At 35.0% G+C, this 21504-nt stretch overlaps 1 protein-coding gene across 4 annotated transcripts in view; it reads left to right on the top strand.

Annotated features, from left to right (window-relative positions):
* The window catches only part of LOC136038506 (nocturnin-like), a 79419-nt gene that overhangs the window by 19975 nt on the left and 37940 nt on the right, over nucleotides 1–21504 (top strand). Inside the window, exon 1 of one of the 4 annotated variants that reach the window (XM_065721598.1) lies at nucleotides 13818–13870. The exons of 2 other annotated variants lie outside the window; for them this stretch is intronic. In XM_065721598.1, coding sequence (XP_065577670.1) covers nucleotides 13818–13870 — 53 coding nt within the window. Of the gene's footprint in view, nucleotides 1–13817; nucleotides 13948–21504 lie in introns of those variants that run through there. One more of the 4 variants, XM_065721599.1, reaches the window with a different exon arrangement.

Here is a 21504-nt window from a genome sequence, read left to right as displayed (position 1 = left end):
GAAACAAAAATATTGGACTTGTAAAGCCAAATTGAAATACCAATTTGTTTACTGAATTTCCTGTAAAATCAGCCTATTTGGAGATGTTGCATAAACGGTGGCAACTCAAATTAATATAGAATGAATTAAAGCTGCATCTTATGCCCTTGGCAATCCGTGGTATCACATTGATTAACACTTCCACGACCATTTAGATTACATATAGACGTCAGGAACAGTCCTCCATAACTAAGTTCCAACATAAGCACGGTTGCCACTCCAAACAAATTTTGGGTGCTATTCAGGATCTGTAAAAGGTACTCCCACGGCATAAAAAGCACTACCTCCTAAAAAAATTGTCGCGTGTTGTGAAAAGCACAACACACCGCATATACTTCCCATGAATACATTCCACCGGACCCCATCCATAAGGGTGTCTGCCTTCGCATAGCGTGGCCCTGTTCACCAAAGATAAGTAAGCTTTCGTTTTATTGGATCCTTATTTTCGACATGGTACAGTTTCAAAAGGGGGATTTGGCGTTAGCACAGTTCAAGGGATTTCCCTTTTGGCCAATTCGGATTGTTAGCATTACTAGCCAGATCAATTTGCTATGGATCTCATGACTTTTAAAACGAGTTAAAAGCTTTCGGAGGATGAGGACATTCTAGTTGCTTTCGCTGATGACAGTACCATTGGTACTGCAGTAGGAACTGAGACTGAATGCCTTCCCAATGAGTGGACCTTTTTGAGAGAGTCGTTCTTTGGTTTGATGCAAATTGCCTCACCCTAAATGTTGTAAAGTTTTTGAATTTTGGGATCGGTATGTCCGATTTCTCGGAATTCTTCTCGATGAAAACCTTTGATTCAAGCATAATATTCAACTAATTAATATGAAAATTTCATAGAGTGTTGGAAATTTTGAGTATTAAAAATTCTCTTTCATTGCATAGTTCAGTCCTACGTCTCTTATGCCCCTACGTCTCTTACGCCCTAATGTATGGATGTCAGCTTCTTCTTCTTTTTTGAAACCACTATATAGGTTACATGATATGGCAAGAAGGCTTATACAGGAAACATTGTTCTACAACTATCCCACTATCCTTTAGAGTCTACATTTTTTCGTGTGCGTCATTCACTTTTCATCAACTTCATGGTGATGTTCCCACAGCCCTTCAAATTACTCCTTCTTTCATCACTGACAGGTCTACACATCACATTCGCAATCCAAGTAATATTATGATTTTATTTACTCCATTGGTGAGGTTTGACTTTGATCCATTAATTGCTTGTCATATCCTTTGGAATAGCCTAATTGAGACAGCTCAAGAATGTCACTCGTTTGGTATTTTCAAAGGAGTTTAAGAAATTTTTTAACATTTGATTTTTTTATGGTAGGGGGATGGGTGACACTACCCTGGGTTAGAAATGTTTGTTGTCAGGGGTTTTGAGTATGTTTAATGTTTCTTTTGGCCCGGTTTCAAATTATATACATATATATATATATATATATATATATATATATATATATATATATATATATATATATATATATATATATATATATATATATATATATATATATATATGTATATATATATATTTGGGGGGGGGTCTCTTAAAATCTCTTAATATTTGGGTCTTTTAATTATTGTTTTCTTTTTTTTGGGGGGGGGGTGTTGAGTCTTTGGATTGTTGAAACGTATTATATGGATTTCTTTTTTAGTATTTCTTTAAATTTTTTTCTCCCTTGTTTTTTCCTGGCCATAAAGCCTTGCGGGGGAGTCTATGTTGAAGTGTTTTTGTTGTAAATTTATTGGTTGAATAAATTGATTGATTGATCCATTTTACGGCTAACCAGGTGGGAAATGCATAAAAATTATATAGTTTTGGGTATATATTGGTATATTAGTGGGTTTTGGTGGTAAAATACAGTGGACGATCATCCAAATGTGTTAACTGTGAATTTTCTACATATTATGAAGTAAGAATTGTTTTTGTAACGTGTCTTCTTCCGAATATTCCCAATTATATCCCCAAAAATCGTTCTCTTTGGATTATCAGTCATCTCCGGTTAAATAAATGCCCAGGCGGATTTAAATGAGCTGGTACTTTTCTATTAGCTAGTACACACTCGAGAATTTCGATCTACAGGTACGGGGTTGAAACAACTAAGACGCTTGGGAGATAGATATGATATAAATGATTTGGGCTGTATATTTGCACACTATGGGGTGGGGGAGGGTGTGGGTTGAGTATAGCGGGACTACATACAAAATGTAACTTAACCTAAACAAACCAAAATACCAACTAAATATTTATTAAAATATAGCTGCAATGTAGTTTTTCACTGAGCTGAAGCTAATTGTCTCCGTATTCAAAAAGTAATAAACCGGTTACTGTCTGATTTCATGGATCCAATTCTTGAGTTTGTAGTGGCTGATAGATAAATACCAATTTACCAATTTAATTTTTTCACTGAATATACAAAGAAGATTTTTCACTAAATTATCCCTCAAAACATTTTCTTTCAAAATTTAAGGAAAAGTAAGAATCCAAGAAGGGGGTAGCCCATCAATTGATATTTGGCTTTTGTATGATCAAAAATTAACTCACTTTGACAGCCTCTGTCATTTTTAATGTTTCTAAGTAGTAGCTGTTTATAAATCCACTGAAAAACAACACACTTTTGCTTGTAAACTTATATTATGTTCAAGCATTGAGTTAGGGAGGGAGGGAGGTAAACAGTTAAACTGAAAGGGATTTTAAAAAATCTGGTAAAAGACTAAAGTCGAGAAAAACATTTCCTGAATAAAGGCAGTAATAATTTGATCAAACGTATCTGGTCAAGTAATGTTCGAAATATTTTGTAAAACATTCATCAACAAAACAAACAGCGGTATCCTATATAACTACTGGTTTCAGTATCTTTGATTTTAAGAAAGTGTCTTTTTAGTCTAGGATTTCAGGAAAAAGATGAGCATTGAAGCCCCCCCCCCCCCTAGTACTTAAATAATTGAGTGCGTATATTATAATTTTTTTTGAAATAACTTCTGACAGAGGCTGTCAAAGTGAGTTAATTTTCGATCATACAAAAGCCAAATATCAATTGATGGGCTACCCCCTTCTTGGATTCTTACTTTTCCTTAAATTTTGAAAGAAAATGTTTTGAGGGATAATTTAGTGAAAAATCTTCTTTGTATATTCAGTGAAAAAATTAAATTGGTAAATTGGTATTTATCTATCAGCCACTACAAACTCAAGAATTGGATCCATAAAATCAGACAGTAACCGGTTTATTACTTTTTGAATACGGAGACAATTAGCTTCAGCTCAGTGAAAAACTACATTGCAGCTATATTTTAATAAATATTTAGTTGGTATTTTGGTTTGTTTAGGTTAAGTTACATTTTGTATGTAGTCCCGCTATACTCAACCCACACCCTCCCCCACCCCATAGTGTGCAAATATACAGCCCAAATCATTTATATCATATCTATCTCCCAAGCGTCTTAGTTGTTTCAACCCCGTACCTGTAGATCAAAATTATCGAGTGTGTACTAGCTAATAGAAAAGTACCAGCTCATTTAAATCCGCCTGGGCATTTATTTAACCGGAGATGACTGATAATCCAAAGAGAACGATTTTTGGGGATATAATTGGGAATATTCGGAAGAAGACACGTTACAAAAACAATTCTTACTTCATAATATGTAGAAAATTCACAGTTAACACATTTGGATGATCGTCCACTGTATTTTACCACCAAAACCCACTAATATACCAATATATACCCAAAACTATATAATTTTTATGCATTTCCCACCTGGTTAGCCGTAAAATGGATCAATCAATCAATTTATTCAACCAATAAATTTACAACAAAAACACTTCAACATAGACTCTCCCGCAAGGCTTTATGGCCAGGAAAAAACAAGGGAGAAAAAAATTTAAAGAAATACTAAAAAAGAAATCCATATAATACGTTTCAACAATCCAAAGACTCAACACCCCCCCCCCCCCAAAAAAAAGAAAACAATAATTAAAAGACCCAAATATTAAGAGATTTTAAGAGACCCCCCCCCCAAATATATATATATACATATATATATATATATATATATATATATATATATATATATATATATATATATATATATATATATATATATATATATATATATGTATATATATATATTTGGGGGGGGGTCTCTTAAAATCTCTTAATATTTGGGTCTTTTAATTATTGTTTTCTTTTTTTTTGGGGGGGGGGGGGGGTGTTGAGTCTTTGGATTGTTGAAACGTATTATATGGATTTCTTTTTTAGTATTTCTTTAAATTTTTTTCTCCCTTGTTTTTTCCTGGCCATAAAGCCTTGCGGGGGAGTCTATGTTGAAGTGTTTTTGTTGTAAATTTATTGGTTGAATAAATTGATTGATTGATCCATTTTACGGCTAACCAGGTGGGAAATGCATAAAAATTATATAGTTTTGGGTATATATTGGTATATTAGTGGGTTTTGGTGGTAAAATACAGTGGACGATCATCCAAATGTGTTAACTGTGAATTTTCTACATATTATGAAGTAAGAATTGTTTTTGTAACGTGTCTTCTTCCGAATATTCCCAATTATATCCCCAAAAATCGTTCTCTTTGGATTATCAGTCATCTCCGGTTAAATAAATGCCCAGGCGGATTTAAATGAGTTGGTACTTTTCTATTAGCTAGTACACACTCGAGAATTTCGATCTACAGGTACGGGGTTGAAACAACTAAGACGCTTGGGAGATAGATATGATATAAATGATTTGGGCTGTATATTTGCACACTATGGGGTGGGGGAGGGTGTGGGTTGAGTATAGCGGGACTACATACAAAATGTAACTTAACCTAAACAAACCAAAATACCAACTAAATATTTATTAAAATATAGCTGCAATGTAGTTTTTCACTGAGCTGAAGCTAATTGTCTCCGTATTCAAAAAGTAATAAACCGGTTACTGTCTGATTTCATGGATCCAATTCTTGAGTTTGTAGTGGCTGATAGATAAATACCAATTTACCAATTTAATTTTTTCACTGAATATACAAAGAAGATTTTTCACTAAATTATCCCTCAAAACATTTTCTTTCAAAATTTAAGGAAAAGTAAGAATCCAAGAAGGGGGTAGCCCATCAATTGATATTTGGCTTTTGTATGATCGAAAATTAACTCACTTTGACAGCCTCTGTCATTTTTAATGTTTCTAAGTAGTAGCTGTTTATAAATCCACTGAAAAACAACACACTTTTGCTTGTAAACTTATATTATGTTCAAGCATTGAGTTAGGGAGGGAGGGAGGTAAACAGTTAAACTGAAAGGGATTTTAAAAAATCTGGTAAAAGACTAAAGTCGAGAAAAACATTTCCTGAATAAAGGCAGTAATAATTTGATCAAACGTATCTGGTCAAGTAATGTTCGAAATATTTTGTAAAACATTCATCAGCAAAACAAACAGCGGTATCCTATATAACTACTGGTTTCAATATCTTTGATTTTAAGAAAGTGTCTTTTTAGTCTAGGATTTCAGGAAAAAGATGAGCATTGAAGCCCCCCCCCCCCCTAGTACTTAAATAATTGAGTGCGTATATTATAATTTTTTTTTAAATAACTTCTTATAATCTACTTAAAAAAGGCGCTAGGTCTTAAAATAGTCATTTAAATGAGCCCTTTATTAATAATGAAAACTAAAGACTACAGATGGCTCCATGCGTGACCATCCTTCTCTGGAAAAGTAAAACATACCAAATTCTTTCAAAAATGGCTTTAGGGTTCTCGTTTATGCTGTGTTTCGTTAGTTGATTTCCATAAGGCCACACACCGTTTTGTGGGAGTTTAATTCTTATTTAAAAGACTATTAGCATAACTTTAATCAAAAATTCGTTTGTAGAGTTTTCATTTCTATTGACAAGATTCACTCTTTACTAAAAGTTTGTTACCACGAACTGCTACATCCAAGGCTCTCTTTAATGTGAGGCAGGCTACTACTCCCTCCGTCAATCGCAGATTTTTCAATTCGAGTTTAATATTCGACAATAATAGCAATGATTCGATAATGATAATCAACCCTGAAAAAACATACCCTCCGCTTTTTTTTTTTTTTTTGCCGTAAATTGAAAAGCCATGAAAAATTTGGTGCTTTTAAAGTATTTTTAGTGAGCCACTAAAAAAAACGTTGTTTCAGAGTTTGTATATTATTAGTGGTTGCAGTGTCGATGACCAGTAATGAGCGGTCGTTTATATTAGACTTTAGATACTTCAGAGCCAGGAAGGCGCATGGGCGTATACGAAACCTCACCAGACATCAAGGAACTGAGCTACAGCCTTGACCTCCTCCCACTGTGGTCGAGGAAATGTCCCCCCTCTACTTAGATCCTAATCCTACAGTTGTTGCACAGAGAATCTCCGTAGACGTCTTTTGTGCCTCTCTACAGGGTACCACTCATAACATGTACATGGGAGTCGATCCTCTCGTATACGAAGAACGTGGTCAAGGCACGTCCATCTCCTACGTTTCAGAAGGTCTGTAACTAATGGTAGACCGGTGAACTTCTATGTTCCGACCTTTTTCCTGCCATGATATGTTCAGTATCTTTTAAGGCGCATATTTTAAAAAGGTAGGACGCGTTTTTCTAGGGACATTTAATTTTCAGCATTCACTTGTATAGAGCAGAATGGATATCATGAATGGACATCATGGATATCAGAATGGACTATTGATACATGATATCATGTATAGATCATATGATATCATGGATATCATATGATACTATTGATACATGAGGCAGAGCTCCAAGGGCATAGAGTATTTCCTACTGTGCCAAATTGATTTCAACTGATTAAAAGCCGAAGTAGCTTGTGCAATCATCCTTTTGCTTTGGTTTGCTATTTCACCATTATAATTAATCTATGTCCTGAGACACCTAAATTCATTGACCTGTTCAACCGCTTTATCTTTGTATTTTAGTGTCAGCGGAGAGTCAGATGTATCTATGCTCTTTGTCTTACTGACATTCACTGTAAGCTACACTTTTTGGGCTTTTTATGGTGCTTGGTATTAACCAGGTGACATATAGCAATCGCAAATTCTGTCGGTCCGTCTGTCGGTCCCGGTTTTGCTACTTTAGGTACTTCCAGGTAAGCTAGGATAATGAAATTTGGCAGGCGTATCAGGGACCGGACCAGATTAAATTAGAAATTGCCGATTTGACCATCTGGGAGGGGGGAGTGGAGGGGCCGTTAATTCGGAAAAATAGAAAAATTGAAGTATTTTTAACTTACGAAGGGCTGATCAGATCTTAATGAAATTTGATGTTTGGAAGGATATCGTATCTCAGAGCTATTATTTTAAATTCCGACCGGATCTGGTGACATTGGGAGGGGGAGTTGGGAGGGGAAACCTAAAATCTTGGTAAACACTTAGAGTGGGGGGATCGGGATGAAACTTGGTGGAAAAATAAGCACAAGTCTTAGATACATGATTGGCATAACCGGAACGGATCCGCTCTCTTTGGGGTAGTTGGGGGGTGGGGTTAATTATGAAAAATTAGAAAAATTGGGTATTTTTAACTTACGAACGGGTGATCGGATCTCAATGAAGTTTGATATTTAGAAGGATATCGTGTCTCAGAGCTCTTATTTTAAATCCCGCTCGTATCTGGTGACATTGGGGGGGAGGGAAGTTGGGAGGGGAAAACCTAAAATCTTGGAAAACACTTAGAGTGGAGGGATCGGGATGAAACTTGGAGGGAAAAGTAAGCACAAATCCTAGATAAATGATTGACATAACTGTCAATCTCTTTGGGGTAGTTGGGGGGATGGGGTTAATTCAGAAAAATTAGAAAAAATGAGGTATTTTAACTTACGAACGGGTGATCGGATCTCAATGAAATTTGATATTTAGAAGGATTTCATGTCTCAAAGCACTTATTTCAAATCCCTACCAGATCTTTTGACATTGTGGGGGAGTTGGAGGAGGAAATCTTGGAAAACACTTGGAGTGGAGGAATCGGGATGGAGCTTGGAGGATAGAATAAGCAAATGTCCTTGATACGTGATTGACGTAACCGTACTCGATTCGCTCTCTTTGGGGGAATTGGGAGAGGGGTTCAGTCATTTGGCAAGTTTGGTGCTTCTGGACGTGCTAGGACGATGAAAATTGGTAGGCGTGTCAGGGAGCTGCACAAATTGACTCAATAAAGTCGTTTTCCTAGATTCGACCATCTGGGGATCTAAAGGGAGAGGAAAAATTAGGTATTTATAACTTACGAGTGGGTGATTGGATCTTAATGAATTTTGATATTTAGAAGGACATCCTGACTCAGAGCTCTTATTTTAAATCCTGACCGGCATTAAGCCTCTGTTTTTCCTTTTTAATCAATCTATTGATTCTTAGAATTTTGTTAGAGCCCATACCATATGAGCTCTTGGCTCTTAGGTCTTCTTGCCTCGTCACAAGTGCCATATGAGCACTTAGCCCTTGTTCATCTATGGTTTCGAGTAACAGCTGCAGTCGCTGTTTCGGCTCTTCGAGAGGAACAGTGTTGCTCTCGAAAAAATGAGCGTGGGAGGGGGCCTAGGTGCCCTCCAATTTTTTTGGTCACTTAAAAAGGGCACTAGAACTTTTCATTTCCTTAGGATGAGCCCTCTTGCAACACTCTAGGACCACTTGGTCTATATGATGACCCCCTGGGGAAAAAAAAACAAACAAATAAACACGCACGCGTGATTTGTCTTATGGCAAAAAATACGAAATTCCACATTTTTGTAGATTTGACCTTTAAATTTTTTCTATAGGGTTTTCTGATACGCTGAATACGATGGTGTTATTTTCGTTAAGATCCTATGACTTTTAGGGGGGGCTTCCTCCTATTTTCCAAAATAAGGCAAATTTTCTCAGGCTCGTGACTTTTGATGACAAAGACTAAATTCGATGAAACTTATATATTTAAAATCAGCATGAAAATCCAATTCTTCTGATATATCTTTTAGCATTTAAATTCCGTTTTTTAGAGTTCCGTTTACTATTGAGACGGGTCGCTCCTTACTACAGTTCTTTACAACGAACTGTTTGATATAATGATGCATCAAACTCTTCCTTTTTTATTCTTTTACACTTGTTAAGGACTACTGAATGGAATAAAAAAAATTAATTTGAGGCATTGACCTCTCAGGCAGAGAAGCGTCGTAAACTGTAAATAGTAATAAAACAAAAAATTAATATTGTTGGGTGTCGTAATTAAAAACTCTTGCACCGTTATTTGCAGTGCTGTAATATGTTGGGAAACCGTAAACATCGCGTTTTTTCCCATTAATTAGAATGAAATCGAGGATTCTGCTTATCTGCAACAAGTTTTCCTATCATATTATATTTAGGCTGGGGCGTCAGGAAGTGAGGCACGACGAGGCAATTGCTCCTGCCTTGATTTTGAGAGAGCCATTTTTTGTATTTTATTAAAAAAATCAGTAAAAGCTACTCTAGATTTAGATTTTTTTTTATCTGCATTAAAAAAAAGAATAATTTGCAAAATTCTTATTACAAACTAAAGTCATCAGGACGAATATCCGAAATTCTTTTTCAGCTTCCGATTGGCTATAAAAGGAAGACATAATAGTTGTCTGTTTGACTCGTATCAAACTGTTTTCCAATGTACGCCCAATAATGCTTATGCTGGTTTAAGAGCTCTGTTGGAACTTCACATGACTCATTAAAAATTGTTTGATCCAAAAAATGCCATCAGAGGATTGGTATCTTGAGCCGAATTTCAATATCTACCCCCTTGATCATTGACACACACTCTCGCATCCCTGAGAAAAGAAATGTTTTGCCAAACATTAACCTGCCATTCTGAACTCTTTTAGCTTATGATCACCGAGGGAAAATTTGTGGGGTGGTCCATAACAGTCAAGAGTCAATCATGAAAAATAATTATTGTTGCAGTACGACTGTTCTAAATCACAAACAGTGTTCTGTGAATTACAAAAATGAGGCTAAATTTGTGAAATGAAAATTCTAAAACATGTTTGCATATTCCGCAAAGGGCTTTCTAAGACAATTTGCATCAAAGGACTTTTTAGCATCTTGATAACAAATCAGAGGCTTTTATAGTAAAACGGAAATTGAAAGTTATTATATGATAACAGCATATTTTATAAACTGTATTTAAATTGCAACAGAGTTTGTATTCAAGAATGTTTGAGGTCATTGTATTCAAGTAAAGGCTGTCATTGCTATTTAAGCATCTTAAAACAAGGCAAAGTGTGCAGCATATACATGCTAAAGTGCCAGGTGGATTCTGCCGCCCCGCTCCCTATTCGAAAAAAGTGATTTTTAAAAACAACAAGAATTCCGTGGCAACTTATTAAATGTCAGATGTCTCCCAAGAATGACAGCAGGGAGTTCCATACCATCTCTCACTTTCATTACTTTTGGCTCATCAGTTGCGTTCTGTTCAGTGCTTCTACCATCCCCAAATTTTCTGGGATTTCCCCAAAAATCTCTCAAAAACGAAGTGGTGAAAACGCTTGGGCCTAGAACCGTCAAAGCTTTAAGTTTGGCCCTGAGCATGTTTTACTTGTTACATGGCTACCAATTTTAATCACAGCTTGTATCACAGAATGTCCTAGCTTGAATGAGTCGAAACCCTGGGAATGAAAAAAAAAATATAAATAAATGCACACTTAAGAAATCATGTTTTATTTCTACCGAATAGGAAGCTACAACTATCTTCACCGCCCTAAAATGAAATACAGTAGGTAGCCCATTTGTTTTTCTCAAATTTTCACCTAGGTTCAATTTGAAGGATATTCGAGATCTTTGATTTTAAATTTGTGGCTACTATTGCAATATAATAGCTACAGTATAGCACAACATATCAAGAACATAATTTACAAATGATGCTTAATATTTACCAAAGGTGAAATTAACATTTTGAGGTTACTAACTGCAATGGTAATTTGAGCGTTATACAACAAAAGACATTATTCAGCATAATGGTTTCACAGTTTTCCTATATTCACCATAATTTGTATCAAAGAAATTTTGCACTTTTTCATTTCTAATGTGAGACAAATATTACAACATTGAATTCCAGATGCAAAACGTGGATAGTAAGAAGTGGACTGATAGAGTTTTCTTCCCACCAAAGTTGGTAATTAAGAAAATGTTTAAAGCTAGCAATAAAAAGTATCAGGTTTAAATCGAAAAATGAGAATTATAGAACAAAAACAATACATTGGCTGCAACTTTCACAGATGGAATGAAATTTGTAACTACGAATTTCCAAGCTTGTTGACTAAAAACGAGTGAACAATAAGTGAATAATTAGATGGCTCTCCACTATCTATCTTGAAAGTCATCTACCGATTTTCGACCGAGAATTACCGAAGTTTTACAGATCGCTTGAAAAAAAAAAACGAAAACATCGATTCATTTGTTAGTCTACTTTTCCTTTTGTCAAATTATAGCAGTTCAAAAACAAGTTTCTAGAGGATTTTAGATCCTAAATTAAAATCAAGTTTATTCACTAGATAGAACAACTTTTATGTTTAGCAAAGAACGCTGCCGTGCTAGTAAGAACTGTCGAGCTCTTGCTGCTTGTAACGTGTATAATAGTATTATACACTGTTTTAAGCGATTTTCATGCATTTCTTCTTTGTGGTCAGAACACATTTCATTTACAAAGAAGACCTTAGAAGAAAGAAGAACAGCTAAAATATTCCTGTCCCCAGTGGAAATTAAATTTCTGTTATGAAATCACGGTATTCACGGAGAATGAAAAATCTGTCAGCTTTCTCTCTGTCAAAAACGTATCAATGATTCAAACACTTATTTTATTTTGTTTTCACCAGAGCTAGTCTCTGAGAGTTTTTCAACTAATTAATTTCAAAGGCTAGGCATACAATTCAGTTTGGGGCATAAAATTCTTAAAAAAACAGAACGTTTGAAAAAAAAATCAATATCTGTCACAATTTGTATTAAATTATTCCTTAGCTAATTAATATATATATATATATATATATATATATATATATATATATATATATATATATATATATATATATATATATATATATATATATATATATATATATATATATGTAATTTATATAAATACACATAATATATATAAATAATATAGGTTTAATTAATACAATCTGCTTGTTTCACCAGAGATAGGTCAAGTGAATGTACTTCATCTTCAGAAAGAAGATTGGTTTCTGCTTTGAAGTTTGTTGAAGTACTTTTTTAGGGTTTTTAAATTGTTTGCTAGAAAAACAATTCCGTAAAGTCAGTAAGCCCGAGTACTTGTCTCAGTGATCCTAATCCCTCTAGCGTGCAATACTTCGAAACCCTGGTTAATGGCTAGACAGATGTAGAATTTTTCAAACAAAAAATGACCGTGTTTATTCGATGCGGCTGTATTTTATGACAGTTTTTAAACTACCAGTTCCTTCCAGGCTGAAATTTATCTTTAGCGTTTTTAGACTAATTTGTTAGTGTGAAAGACTTTCTCTGTATGCTAGAGTAAATCGAACATAACATTTGTTGAGTTACTTACTAGTTCAATTGATATGATGCTTGATGGCCTAGTATTTATTATACTAAGCTATCATTGTCATTTATGTAGAATCTCCATGTCTTAAAAATGATTCGCCAAGAATCCCCTATCTTTTTTGTGAAAGCCATCTTATTATTCACACCTTTGGGCTCTTGAAACTATTAAAGAAAACGCTGTCTAGTCCATCTGTCTAGCCTTTTAACCCAGTACGACCTTACATCTTTTGACAGAAAACGATTTTAAGGAAATCTTGAGGACTCTGATCATGCTCCTTATGCCGTTCTTTTGTGAACATCTTTCTTCATTCTGCTTTAATCAGTAGTCTAATGACTTTGAATAGATTATCATCTCTTTAATATTCTATTTGACAGTGAGCTGTAAGATCTTAGCATTTTAATGGGTCAAAGAACGGGCTTTAACTCATATATTTTAGAATGAGTCAAATTACAAATTCTACGGATCTTTAGGCTTACTTTCAAACAGTTCGTGGTAACGAACTGTAGTAAGGAGCGACCCGGCTCAATAGTAACCAAAACTCTAAAAAATTAAATTTTGATATCAATAGCTACATCAAAAGAATTGCATTTTAATGCTGATTTTAAATATATAAGTTTCATCAAGTTTAGTCTTACCCATCAAAAGTTACGAGCCTGAGAAAATTTGCCTTATTTAAGAAAATAGGGGGAAACACCCCCTAAAAGTCATAGAATCTTAACGAAAATCACACCATCAGATTCAGCGTATTAGAGAGCCTTAATGTAGAAGTTTCAAGCTCCTATCTACATAAATGTGGAATTTTGTATTTTTTGCCAGAAGACAAATCACGGGTGCGTGTTTATTTGTTTGTTTTTTTTTTGTTCTTTTTTTCTTTTTCCCAGGGGTCATCTTATCGACCAAGCGGTCCTAGAATGTCGCAAGAGGGCTCATTTTAATACATTTCCTACATGCGAAAATAATCCTGTAATAAATAGTCTGCTTATATCTAATAAACAACAATGAATTATTTAGATACAGTGAAATTTTATTAAATAAATATTTCGGCCCTATATCTAAGAGCTGTCATCAATAAAATAAATGGATAAAAATAGAATTACTATAGAAAACTGAAAATCAAAACTAAAATTTAAATAGTCAATGTAAAGCCTGTATAAAGCTTAAATTTTCCGTTTCCTCTTAGTTTTTTTTTTGGTTGATTTGTTTTGCAAAACGGGCCATCAATTTCGGCAATTTCGCATTTCTTATGATTCGGCCGCGTTGCTCACCTAAAAAAAGATTTTTAAATGAGCCACGCGGGTTAGAAATTAGTAATTATAAGCCCAGTGACATGCTTCCTAAATATAAGAGTGCTAGAGAAATGCGTTTTAAAACAAGTAGCTCTCTAGCTAAACTCTCTTTTTCTATTACTATACATTCTGCTGATTATAAGACACAAAACTTGGGTGGTCTTGCTTGTATCTTATAGCCTAGGTCTGGTGCACAAATAAGACAAGAAAACAACTCGGAAGCTTTTCTTAATGATGTTTTTACTGATTTTACCAGAGGCAACACTTTAGTCGCCTATGTTAAAGAGCTCTAAGGCTTCAATGTATTGTTTAAGGATGTAGCCTAGGTCTATCATGGGGGGATGGGAAGATGGTTTGAATTTTAAAAAGTATATCCTTTATAGGTGATATCCTATTATCCTTATAGGCTATCCTATAAATTCTATCCTGTTCACAATCATTACTAAAGAACTACTTAGATTTCTATCTTTCTTGGTGGAGGAGAGTCCTCTAGCCATTGCACTGTAGTAGGCCTAACTGCTAATAGATGAGCTATTCTATGCTTGATGATATTATATATCTGGACATTACCCATGTGGCCTTATTTGTATTTGTCATTAACTATGGAAATATTCTGTTCTCTGTCAAATCTTTTCTTGGAGATTTCAGTTGATATTGCAATCATCTACTTTTCCTCATCTACTTTATTCTAATGATTTTTGACCCTTTGACTAAAAAATTCTTGTTGAATCTATTGTGTAAGAGAAAAATTTTGGAAACAGATCTGTAACAAATGATGAGGCCCAGAGACATACCTTCCATGCATGTTTCTAAACCTTAGAAATAGGGACAAAACATGTAGAAGTTTAAAATATATTCTTAAGGCATAATTTAGACCCTGATTTCATTCCTAAAAGTTTTATTCTCCTAACTCCACTATCCTACTTTATGACATAACAAAAAGTCCCCCATCTAGAACTTTAACCCATTTAACTCATCATTCTTCTCTAATCTTATTGTTGCTGCCATGATAATTGTTTCCCAGCCCCCCTAACCCCATGATGGAAGCAGCTTTTGCCCTATTCTGCAGCTAGGGCAAAGGTACTGATGATTTGACAGTTTTTGTAAAAAAAAGAAACATTTTCTACTCCAAAAAGCTTAATTTAAAGACTTTTGGTTTGAAAAAGATTTCAGTATGTAGGAAAAACAGCTATGAATCTAACTGCCTGATTAGAAGTTTTATCAGAAAAGGATACAAAATTTCAATTTTCTTAAATTAGAGCATTTTCACCTATAAATTTGACAGAACCAAAATGTTACATTTTTTCAATGTAAGTCAGAACCCAATTCAACACATTTTGAAATACTTGTGGGTGAACCCTAAGAACCCTAAGGCTAAGCAGAGTTGTCAAGTTTTGAAGGAAAATTTCAACAACGGTTCTGAAATTGCACTGTTGAATCATCAGTTTCTTTTTCCTATGTACAAAACTTCTGTTACTGTATGAAAAACAATATAATAACACAATTTTTAGTTTATAGAATGCAAAAAAAGTTCTATTAACCTCTTTTTCAGGGTCACCTTTACTTTCATTTGAAATTTGTCTACCATGTTTTCAAACTATTTGAAATGAAATTGTCTTCTGACTGTTCATTTCTATATGTTTTTATTTGAATTTCTTAAGCATTTCAGAGATTAAAGAGCTTGATAAAACTCTTGGAAGTTCTAAAATCTTTTGTAGTTATCTGTGAAAATGTAAGAGAAATAAGTATTTCAAATGCAAAGGCAGAATTGATAAATATGTTATCTCTAAGCTTCAACAAAATCAATAAAAACATCAATTAAAATGAAAGGGAACTTGAAAAGATGACTGATAGAGATTTTCTGTTTATTTTACAGTAACAGTTTTTCATCAGAGGCTAGTGTTTCCTTCATAGTTTTTGTATGGCGACTGGGGCTATATCTTGCTATATTAATGGAGAGGGTATGTGTAACTGTCATGGTAATAACTATTATGTTTAGAGAGAGGGATGAATAGGCAGTCAAATGGTACCACACTTTTGTTATTATATTGTTTCCTTAAAATTGGGAATGAATAGTGTAAATGAATTACACTATTGATTTCAAGCTACCATCCTCATTATGAAGAGCCATTCCTAGTGGGGAAGGGGAATGGGGTCAGCTGTGCTGGGCACCTCAGCTGGGGGATTACCTACTTAGATAAAATTTTTTATTTTGATTTGGCTTTTTTGCTTATATTTGAGTTGGGAGGGGGGCTGTATTTAATTTTTCCCCAGGCACCACCAACCCTAGGAGTAGCTCTGCCATCATGAGGCAGATATATTCTTAGACAGTATTAATTTTTATTTTATTTAGATTTGCTTTATTTGGTATGGTGAACCAATTGCTGATGAAAAACAAGTAAAAAAAAATGGTGTGACTAATTATTTGCTGTGATGTAAAACAATGCAGCAGCACAAGAATTTTAAAGCTGCTTATAAGATTTTTGTGGAATTTTAGAGGCTATAACTGTAACAATATTTGTCAGCTCCAAGAAGTGAGTAGAGAAGCCTCTATTTGCTCAAAATTCGATTGTAAATTAATTGCTATGAAAATTTTCAACAGAAAAATTGTCAAGTTGTCAAGAAAAAAAAAATGCTTGGATTTATTTTAATTTTGACCAAAAATCAAATTTGGCTTATACTCAAATTACACTAACTTGAATCACATGTCCAGCAACATAAGGCGGTGATGATTTTCCTGTAGAAGAGCTTGCTGGTTTTGTGACATGACTATGGTGTGGTATCTAAGGTTAGCCTCCCCTTTCATTTGCCCAGTCAAAATTGGCTCCTTTCTTGAACGCATCTATGGTTTGGGACTGGATAGTGGCTTCAGAGAGGCTGTTACAGTGAGGAATGGTGTATACAGAGAAGAAGCGCTGGCACTCACGTACATGGCAACAGGGGACTTGCAGCTTCTTTTTTAGACCTCTTGTTGTACTTGTGAGGGATGAGGAGAAAACTTGGCTTGAGAGGTCGTTTTCGAGCAGTTAGTGAATAGCGGTTTTGTCTCCTCTCTTCCTTTGATAGACTAGGTTGGGGAGTATGAGGGACAGAAGGTATTCCTCATACAGCTGTCTTGCAAAGCTGGTATGAGCTTTGTTGCTCATCTTTGGATACTCTCCAGTGCTTTGATGTCCATTTTATAATGGGAAGACACCAGGGTCATTCCAAATTCCAGATGTGGATGTATAATAGCTTCACACAGCTTCTTGACCACACACGGCTTCCTGGTGGTAAATGTTTGTTTTATAAGCCATAGGGCTTGGTTTGCTTAGGCAGCCTAAATCTTCTTGCGCTGTTGGGTGATTGGGGCTAATTTGGGCCTCTCCGAGAAGCTTGCAATCATCAGCATATAGTGTCAGTGAGTTGTAAAGTCATTAACATGCATGCTGAATAATGTGGCCCTAGGATTGTGTCCTGTGGAACTCCACCAATGACAGGAATTTCATCAGAATAAACAGTCTTACCAGTGGCATCATTAACTATTACCCTCTAAGTTTTTCCAGTAAGAAAGGCTTCAATCAAGGCAACTAAATCCTCATATGCCCTGTATGCTTCCAGTTTCAGAAGAGGTTGATGCTGTACTTTATCAAAGGCTTTTGCTTGATCAAGCAATATTACATCCACCAGAAGGCTGTCATCCAAGAGTCTGGTCACAAAGTTATATGATTCAATGAAGTTTTTGTTCAGTGACCTTTATGAAAACCATGCTGACTTTTTGAAAGTGACTGATTTCTTTCAAGGTGACAGACCAGTGCATCATCTATGATGCTCTCAAGGACCCTGTATACAACAGAAGTAAGACATGTAGGGCAATAACTACTGGCTCTGTCCTTTCTCCCTTTCTTGAAGATGGACTTGATGTTGGCTTGCTTCTAGTCACTTGGGAGCACTTTGGAAGTGAGTGGCATCTCAAATGGCACTGCTACTGGCTCAACAATGTGTTCATCTGCTTCTTTTAATAGTCTGGGTTGTAGATTATCTGTTCCAGCAGCTTTGTTTGCATCAAGTCTTTTAAGCCTTTTCAAAACATTCTTTATGCTTACAGTTTTCATGTACATTGGTTCTTGGATTAGTTGCTCTGGCAAAGTGGGCAGAGGGTTAGCTAGGGGCTGAGTGGAGAAATTTGTACCAAAGCTAGAGTTGAGCAAATCTACTTTTTCTTTAGCCTCTGAGGCCTTTGTGTCATCCTCTTTTGTGAGATCTGGGATATCACATCTAGAGAGATTAGGTGCTGAGACATGACACCAGAACCCCTTTGGATTCTGCTTCACATCAGCTGCAATTGCCTCCTCATGGTTTTCTATGATCTTCTGAGTCAAATTTCTTAACCTGTTTCTGCATTCCTTGAACATTTCATAAATTTGCACTTTTTGTATTTGGTCCATGATCTTTTTTTCTTCCTTCTAGCCCTTTTTATTTCTTAGGGTAGGAAGAGAAGTATTTTTGGCAGGGGTGACCAGTATACCCAGGTATGTTTATCATGGTAATAATGTTGCCAAGAGCAACCATCCTGTTCTAGCAGACTACCTACCCAATTTGATTTTTTCTTTTTAATTAAGACTGTTCGGTTGATTGACCTGTCTTCACAGAATCTTAAACCTTATAAGTTAGGGAAGGATGGAGACAGGATCTCAGTTGTTAAAGCTGTAGTTCAGCATATAAAAGTTCAGTTTTCAAATTCTGAAAACACTTCTAAGCCCCAAAAAAGTGAATGGACTATTTTCGATTCTGTGTAAATTCTATACAACCATTTGACAAGAAAAAAAAGCGTGGATTTATTTTGATTTTGACCAAAAATTAAATTTGGCTTATACTCAAATCATGGTAATAATGTTGCCAAGAGCAGCAGTCCTTTTGAAGCAGACTACCTACCCAATTTGATTTTTTTTCTTTTTAATTAAGCATGTTACGCTGATTGACCTGTTATCACAGAATCTTTAGTCTTATAAGTAAGGAAAGGATTGATACAGGAACTTTAAAATGCCTTCATGGGATGTAACATAAGCTAATGCCTTCATGGGACTCGACTGGTTTTCAGATAACAAAAAAAAATAATGTTGCTATTATTTAAAATTAAAAGTAGTAAAACTCTAGCAATGCAGCTCCAGGGGCAAGGGCCCTCAACCGTGTATTTAGTCCATTAGAGATTTTATAGATTAAGTTTGGTAAAAAGACAGGCATGTTTCATCTTTTTGAAATCAGACCTACAAAATAGTTCTCCAGCAATGCAACTAGAGGACCCACATTGAGGGCCCTCAGGTCCTTGTCTCTTTAAATTCCTTCCACATCAAATTTGCACATTTAGGCATACTATAGGCTCCCTTTTTCTCGCATTTTTTTATAGGATGTTAGTGAATGGCCTCATGTGATTGATAGTTAGTTATTAAAGATATTTGAGATCAAGGACTAAGTTTCCAAAATCAGATTCTACAATGTTTTTTAATTTCCTCAAAGCTTGTATAAGGCTGATAAAACTCATGATTATAAACCTAAGGCTAATATTACAACATTGTTGTCAAAAACAAATCTTGTTAAGCTTATTTGTAGCAATAATAGATGTATCTTACTTGGTTGAAATTATGGTCATGCAAGGATTTTCAATTTGCTAGAATTATGCTCATTCCTCCTCCCCCCACAAAACGTTACTTTGCACATATAGATGTTATACATATATACATGTAGGCTATACATATTTAGATATGTTGCATATCTTTCAACTTGCAATCAATCAGGGAATATATAGGGAAGTCTCCAAAGTGGCTAAGTATTAGTCAATAGACTGTAGTTACATACTAAATATACATATTTCGTATTACACACCAAACTTTCATATATACATATTACACAAATGATGATTGATTTCCACCACAATTGGTGTATAGGCTTGTCTGAACTTATTGATTAGAAATATTGCAAATATAAAGCTCAACAATAAAGTATACTAAATAAATATTTCATAAATTGTTTTTTAATGTTAAAAAATTTCTGGACTTATTGATGGTAAATCTTACACTAATTCTGCTAGAGATATGTCTGAAATTGAAAGACAGTTGAGGCCCATGCTCTCCTTGTTTGGTTTATGTCTGAAGCTACTATTGCAACATGGGACTCAAAACACATTTGTTATGTGAGTTGCAACTTTACATTCTAAATTAAAAACTGCTGCCCTGGGTTCTCACTGATGCCTTTTCATGCAACCAACAAATTGCATGAACCAAACAAAAATCCCTCTGGTTTTTTGCTGCAAGTTTGTCACAATATGTGTCACAATAGTTGAACAGTTTCATCAGAATATTTCTACTGAGCCATTGAAAGTCATTACCTTAAATTACCTTACCTTAAATTGCTACTAGGAGCAATTGAAGGATTTTCCATCCTGTAGCATTGCTCTTCATTTCTTCAAAAATTGCCATGTGGATCAATTTGGAATTGTTTTGAGTATTAAGTTGGTTTTATTGACTAGGGCTTATGCTCTGGTCTGGGACTCCAAGGTGTCCCAATCCAGCCTCCATTCCTTGTTGCTCCTCTCCCTGTCAAGTGAGACTTTGAATTCTTTGACGGTCTTACTGGATACAGTATGATCACTCAGGGAGTTCCATTGATCCACCCGGTTGGTTAGGAAGTGATGGCGTTCCCTCCTCTGAGCGTTACCTTTATGAGCTTCTTAGAATGACCCCTTGTCCGCTGTGATGAATCGATGAAGAAGAGACCATGAATTGGATTGTTTTGAATTAATTTGTAAGTGTTAATCTTGTCACCCCTTTTTCTTTGGTAAGTCATGCTGCATAAGTTCAGAGTTTGCAGTCTCATTGGGTAAGGATCATATCCATTATTCTGAATTGAAAGGTTTATAGAACCATAGATTGCAAGTAACTAAAAACTAATCATTTTAACTAGAAGTTTTCCATTAATATTTGACAATGAAAATGAGATTCATGTCTTTTTAATTCGAGATTTTAATCCATAGTGCCTGGAGGGATATTTCCAGGGAAATTAATATACAAATAAGCGCAATATTTTTAATTAGGCATAGCTAGCCTAGGCTAATGCAGCTAGCCCTTTTAATGTTGTTCTGGGCTCCTAGTACTTGATTTAGCCTATTACTATTTATTTACTGTTTAGATATCTCATAATATTTCTTGTGCTTCAATGGCTGCAGTGAAGTGTTTCAATGTGAACATTTTTGTGATTTACCTGCATCCATTATCCATGAGCTGTCTTAAAATTCTCCCTTGTTAGTTTTAATTTGTAGTTGTCCACTTTTCTAAAGAAGAAGTTTGTTTCGAATCTACCATTGAAATTTTCTTTCCCACAAATGATTCTAATTGAGATTCCATTTTACTACGTTTAAGCTGTTATCATCCACATTTTCAAAGTCTTCTTTTTTCAATACAACACTGATATTTTCTACCCAGAAGTGATATTTTCTACCCCTACGGTAGATATTTGCTACCCCAGAATTGGGATTTTATCTTGATTTGTTATCATCTAAAATTTAAAGAAACTTTTCTTTTTCAATCTACCATTGAAATTCATGTCCCAGGATTGATTTAACTGCGATTTTATTTATTAAATTTTTGTTGCACCAAAGCAATTTGCAAA

The sequence above is a fragment of the Artemia franciscana genome, chromosome 18 (genome assembly GCF_032884065.1).
Source record: "Artemia franciscana chromosome 18, ASM3288406v1, whole genome shotgun sequence".
Taxonomy (NCBI): domain Eukaryota; kingdom Metazoa; phylum Arthropoda; class Branchiopoda; order Anostraca; family Artemiidae; genus Artemia; species Artemia franciscana.
Note: the sequence above shows the minus strand (reverse complement) of the source record. Positions and strands in the feature narration are given on the sequence as shown.